Here is a 6,615-nt window from a genome sequence, read left to right on the forward strand (position 1 = left end):
CTGATTTTTGGTGATCACAACAACAAATGAACCAATTACAAAAATTTATACGGATTTTCAATCGTACGAGGGCTCGAAGCCTCGAAGAAGAACAAGCACCCCCAAATGAGGTAAACAAAAACTGAAATAAGGAAACCAGCTCCAGGGCAGCACAGAAGCGGAAACAGAGCCCACACCACCCGATCCGGTCCGGTCCAGTCCAGTCCAGTCTCCACCCGCCGGCCGCCGAGTCAACCAGCAAGCCGATCCCCTCGTCCCCATGGCGGCCGCGACGGCGACGGCGACGGCGGCGGAGGAGGAGGCGCGGCTGCTGCGGCTGGAGGAGCAGGCGGAGCACGGCGGCGGCGGCGCCTGGGAGTACCTCTCCCTCGCCCGCAGGCTCCGCGCGCGCCGCCCCGCCCCCGTCCTCCGCCTCGGCCTCGCCCTCCTCAACGACGCCTCCGCCCGCTCCCGCCTCGCCGCTGAACGTAACGCCCCTCCTCCCCGATCTCTCCCCTTCCTTCTCGCACGCGCTGCCGCCGCCATCGGTTTGCTCGGTAGATCTCGTGGCCCGCCCGCCCGCCCTAGGTTAGATCTCTCTCCCGCGCGCGCGGCTCCGATCTGCCCCGCGGGATGCCCCGGAGCCGGTTGCCGGCCTGTGCTTCCACCCCTTCCGCGTCAGACCGTGGCTCTGCGGGATCTGCCGCTGTATCGGAGCCTTCTGGTCTTCGTGCTTTTTTCTGTTTGTGTGTCGCCTGCAAGCAGCTGCGGTCTTGTCGATCGGAGGTCATAATTTGCAACACTATTGCAATTAAGTTGGCACTTATTTAATTTGAAATCAGGCCTTACGAAACGGAATATAGTTGCCTGAGTATGAAGTAAACAAATCTTATAGCACTATATTTATTTCGATGCAAGTGCACTCCGAAGTTCTATGATAGGGTTGCATATCCCAAACTCAACACACAACCCAGAAAACGTGACTTTCTCTCCAAGCTCCGGTCAAGGTTCCGTTGCGGTATTGCACATGTATAGATTCCTCATGGACCGATCATCCCCAATATGTCTAGAATATTCCATGTATTACGGAATGAGTTTACTTACAGCACCTTCTACTACCACCTGGGATGCTGGCAGCGATTGCGCCTGTTGATCTCTCGCCGCGCTCCTGGTTGTGTTACTGAACATGAGATTGGTTTCTTTCGGTGCAGAGTGGACGCTCTACGAGCAGGTGGCGGTGGCAGCCATGGACTGCCAGCGTCTTGACGTAGCAAAGGTGAGTTGTTCTCTGCAATTGATTTTGTCCGCTGGAAATTTCATTTTATTTTTGGGTTTGGCTATCACTATCTCTTGATGAAACTACCTCTTTTCATGGTTTTGCAGGATTGTATCGGAGTCCTCTCCAAGCAGTTTCCTGGCAGCGTGCGCGTTAGTAAGCTCTCGTAGACCATATACAGGCACTTTGCAGCTTTAGCTCAAAACTATATTAATTGGTCATAATACAATACAATGCATGGGTAGGAGCTTGAGAATTGTGCAGGCCTGGGAATTATCTAAGAACCCGCTACCTAAATTCTGTAGCACACACCAAGTGTTGCACATACCTAAAATCAGAAACCCTAAATCTTTTATTCAACAACGCCATAATTTTATCTATCGAGTCATATAATACTGGTTATTATGGCCATCTTTCTGCATATGCTGAACACACCTTGCTCTAAAATGCAGGCCGCCTAGAAGCTCTGCTGTTTGAGGCAAAGGGTGATTGGGCAGAAGCTGAAAGAGCATATGCACTTATCCTGGAAAACAACCCATTTGATCAGGTATCGTAATTCGTTAGTCAGATGACGAGTCTTATGTTCTTGTGGAAAATTTGGTGTGCAAGATGGATTTGATTTTTTCGTTTATTTCCAGAACCATTCAAATCCAAGGATGATACTTCTGTAAATAATATGCTGACATTTTACACAATAAATATCCTCCTTGTATGGTTGGCAGATTGTCCACAAGAGGAAAATTGCTATTGCAAAAGCACAAGGTGACATGTCTTTAGCTGTCGACTATCTGAACAAATATTTGGAATTGTGAGTACCTGTATCATTTTGTTTATAGACCAGATATTGCCACTTTTGTTTGTCTTGTTAGAACATATTAACCCTTTCCCTGTGTTAGATTCATGGCGGATCATGATGCCTGGAGAGAACTTGCTGAAATCTACGTTTCCTTACAAATGTGAGATGTTCGATCTTGATCTATTCAGCATAGTATAATAAGATGTAATTATACTAAATTATATGCCACTTTTTTGTCAGGTACAAACAAGCTGCCTTTTGTTACGAGGAGCTGATATTGGCACAACCAACAATTCCACTTTATCATCTAGCTTATGCTGAGGTACGTGGACCAAACACAGCCTCTCGTGCAAATAAAGAGTAAAATGCAAAAGATCTGTAATTATTTATGGAGAGTGAGTACTAAAGTATTTCCATTATATATGGAACTTCTCATTATCCTGTTGATCATCTATTGATGGTATCTTCGGTCCTATAGTAAATGATGAATGGTCGAAAACCATCGCGAGATAACAATAATAGTCAATAAGCCAGTAAAGATCCAATTAAAATGAAGCACACCAAGTCATAATTGAAGTTAACAAAAAATACTTGACTTAAAGATTTAAGACATAGTGATATAACAAGACAAAATATTAAAAATAGCAAATATAGTAAGTATTCTAAGCTGTGCTTTACAAGATGATGATCCATGTGAAACATGAATTCAAATGTATAAATAATTTGCATGTTTGTAAACTTCTCAGATATAGACGATGAAGTATTGTGACACTGACTTTGCAACTGTATCATAATCTGCAGTGAATCAACATAATACGGTGATTGCATCAAATTTTATATTTTTGACTAATTGCTAGTTGGAGGGCTCACAATCTGGTTGTGTCCAGCTATGGAAATTGGTTCTAGTGATATAAGATAAGGACTAGCTTTCATTGGAATCCGTATCTTATGGAGTTTGTTTGGAATTTCTTTGAGGTAGCCTTTTTTCTGATTATGTTACAAGTTTTACTAACTAATAAGTGGGCTTGGTAGGGCATAGGCTGATAGGTGAATGTGTAGTTTTAGGGCCGTGAGTCTGTTGGAGCTTGGCCTTGTTTGTTTTGGGGACGTTAGTAAAATTAAGGTGTTGTTGCATGTTTTTTTGTTAACTCATTTTGTGTGGTATGTGGTAAGAGGGAGGCAGCCAGAACAGAAGTACAGTTTATTTGACATATGCTTATATGGCAATACCACAACCAGTGCAAAACAGATTGACTTCACGCAGTAGCTTGGGGAAAAAACAAGCCCAACGGCTCGATGCTCTCGCGACCATGGCGCGGGGCGAGCTAGCGCCGCCGCCGGCCTGATCTCTCTCTGCTGGCGTCCTCTCCCACCGCTGACACCAGATCCGGTCTTCCCCGTGCCTCCTCTTTCCATCCTCACCAATATCCGACCCTGCTTCGTGCGTTGGTGGCGGCTGCCACGTCCAGAGCTAGGCATGCCCGCGCCGGCGACCGCCGGTGTCTCGCCGCCCACCGCAGCTGCTCCTGCCGCCGGGCGAGCCACGGCGCCTCCGGTCCACCCAGGTAAGGTGCTGGAGGCCTCCCCTGCACCCACCGCGCGGGTCACTCCAGCTCAGCCGGCCAGCTCCGCCGCCGCGCTGGCCGCGGCCGTCCTGGCCTCCCGCAAGGCCGACCCTGCCATTGGGGGCCGTTTGGCTCGTCCTCGACGCCCCCATAAGCCCGCGATGGCGGCTGCACCTTCGCCTTGCCCGTCCATCATCCCTGCTGCTTCCATGGAAGGTGGTTCAGTCACCCTGCTGCCGGTCCCCGAGTCTGTGCCGGTGGCAAAGTCGCCCAACCCTGTCTGGGTTGGCGTCAGGTGTATGTGCGGTTGTGCTGCCACCTAGTCCGGCAGCACCGGCCTGATGTCAATCCTGCCGTGGTCGACACCGGAACGGGCAATGCTGGTCAGGAGGAGGCGCCTTGGGTGCTCGTCCAGCCTAGGCGCTCCCTACGCCGGATGGCCTTTGCCCGTCCGGCTTTGAAGACGCGTCCTCCACCTCCTGCTTGGCTCAACGGGAGATGCCACCGTTGCCATGAAGCCGGGCACTGGGCTTCGATCTGCTGTGAGCCGCTCAGGTGCAACAATTGTCGACAAGTTGGCCACAAAGCGAAGTGCTGCACTGGGAGAACTGCTCCTCGCCCACCTCCGGTCCTAGTTCGCCACACTGAGCAAACGCATGGTGTTGTTCGTCTCGACCCTTGCAGCGACCTCCTCCCCGACCACAACTGCGGCCAGAGCTATTGGCCACGGCAGATGTGCAGCCTTCCCTTGCTGAGCAGGCCATGTTGCTCCGCTCCGAGCTTCGGGACTGCCTCGCGAGGGTCGAGTGTTTCTTGGTGAGAGCGGGGGCTGCTCTTGGCACATCCCCTGGTGCACATGAAGCCTCTCCTTCAACCGAGCTTGGTGTCGGTTCAGCTGAAGTTGGGGATGAGGGCCTATATGGTGCTTTCTCCCCTCGTTCCATTCCCTGCCCGCTGCAGCAACCCCATGTGTCGTCTCCTTCTGAGAGTGAGGTCATAGATCCTGTGATGTTGATGATGCCCGAGCTGAAGCTGCAGGAATTGTGTGGGGAGTCGGCTTCTCCCTCATCGTTGATGCATTTGGACATGGACTCGATTGAGCTCTCGGCGGTGGTTCCCATGCCACCATCTTCAAAGCTCAGTCAGTCGCTTGCTTTAGTTGACTCTGAGGCTCTCTTTGCAAAAGAGCTTTGCGACCTTCTTAGCAGTTTGGAGACGGATATCCCAGGATCTAGCAACGAGATTGTGCACCTCCTGTCAGGAAAGGATTCGGGTGACAAAACCAATAAGGTGAAAGAGTATCTCAAGAGAAAAAGCAAGAAGAGTAGCACCACGAGAAAGGCATCAGCAGCCGCTTGATGTATGATCTCATCTTTCAGTGCGTTGTGTGTAGTGAGCTTTGATTTGAGAGTTTGTGGCCACAACAGGTTGGGAGAGTTGGTTGATCTAGTTTGGAGATCGAGAAGTTGTGGACTTTGGGTTTAGTCCCCATGTGTTGTTAGGTTGGGAGAGTTGGTTGATCTAGTTTGGCGATCGAGAAGTTGTGGACTTTGGGTTTAGTCCCCATGTGTTGTTGTATCGGTTTTTGCCCGGTTTTCCGTTAATAAACTGGGCATTATCTTCTTAATTAATAGATTGGGGCAAAGCTTTTGCCTCCGTTTCAAAAAGAAAAACAACCAGTGCTATTTGTTTGTTTAATCTGTCTGGTGAAATGCAAATTTGCTGAGTGTTTCTGATTCACAAAAAATTACCAAGTCAAGCCAATAAGATGTCCTGCTCCTGCCAAAGGCACAATTAATTTCACGCATATCCTTGCTTATTTTTGTTTTCTTATTTGTTGAAGGTTTTGTACACTCTGGGTGGCTTGGAAAACCTTCAAACAGCTAAAAAGTATTATGCATCAACGATCCAGTTGACTGGAGGCAAGAACACCAGAGCTCTCTTCGGCGTGTGCCTGGTAAGACTGACATACATCTTGAAAAGTTGCAGTTGCCTGTATTTTTTATTATCGAAGCACTGGACGCTGATGCACATCTCCAACATGGATACACAGTGTAGCGCGGCGATCAGCCAGCTGACCAAAGGGAGGAACAAGGAGGAAGACAGCTCAGAGCTGCAGAGCTTGGCGGCAGAGGCACTACTGAAGGCCTACAAGCAACACGCATCGTCCAAGGAGGCGCTCGTCGCGGGTATGCTGAAGAACATGAAGCTCTCCTGATCCCTATTGGCTTGCAAAAGGCTTTAGCTTTAGCCTGTGGTAAGCTAGCTAGCTAGCTAGGGATGGAGCGAGCAGCACGGTTTTGGAGACGGTACCGACCAGCAGTGTAAAACTTGACTTATGCAAACTTACTACCACATATTCGTTTTTTGTATTCGTTGTGCTTACCATATAGCAATAAGGAGACACTGTACTATTGTAATTTTGAATATAGACCAAAACTTTTTGATCTTTTTGAGTAACGGCCCTTGGCATTTTCATTCCATGGACGACATGCGAGATTGAACAAGCTCAACCAGAGAACCTTTGGTAACTAAAAACCATAGGTGCAGACTTTAAATTAAGAGTTTCATGGTTCGAAAATACCCAACGGAACCCGGCAACAGGCGAGGATGATATCATCTCCGTCCCATGGTTGGAGATTAGCAATGTATTAACTCTTAATGTTGTATTATGTCTTTGTCCAGCTTTTCTGTCGACGTGTATTAGTCGTATTTAGTCTATGCATGCGTTGAGCAATAATTCATGTGCAGAGGCACAGAGCAATAACTGCTGGCAGGAGAGGTTTGCCTTGAACTCTACTACTAGCAACGCTCACCTGCTGAGTGACACAGATATTAATTCCTGCCGGCAGAGGATGAGACCAGACGAGTTCGATCTACTAATTCCTGCCGGCCACCTGCATCTCGTCCTCCTTCGTCAAATCTTCTCACTTTCCCAACGAAACTCCATGTCCATGCCCCAGCCAGCTAGAGCAAGCTAGTATCCGGCCGACATGCCT

General features: G+C 48.9%; 1 protein-coding gene across 1 annotated transcript; it reads left to right on the forward strand.

Moving 5' to 3' along the window:
• Positions 1-170: 170 nt before the first annotated feature.
• LOC127321612 (uncharacterized) lies at positions 171-6,065 on the forward strand. The gene is made up of 9 exons (XM_051350631.2): positions 171-467; positions 1,191-1,255; positions 1,363-1,411; positions 1,708-1,802; positions 1,978-2,063; positions 2,152-2,211; positions 2,292-2,373; positions 5,460-5,573; positions 5,670-6,065. The coding sequence occupies exons 1-9, from the start codon at positions 260-262 to the stop codon at positions 5,832-5,834; spliced, it is 924 nt and encodes a 307-aa protein (XP_051206591.1). The 5' UTR covers positions 171-259; the 3' UTR covers positions 5,835-6,065.
• The last annotated feature ends 550 nt before the right edge of the window (positions 6,066-6,615 follow it).

The sequence above is a fragment of the Lolium perenne genome, chromosome 6 (assembly GCF_019359855.2).
Source record: "Lolium perenne isolate Kyuss_39 chromosome 6, Kyuss_2.0, whole genome shotgun sequence".
Classification (NCBI taxonomy): domain Eukaryota; kingdom Viridiplantae; phylum Streptophyta; class Magnoliopsida; order Poales; family Poaceae; genus Lolium; species Lolium perenne.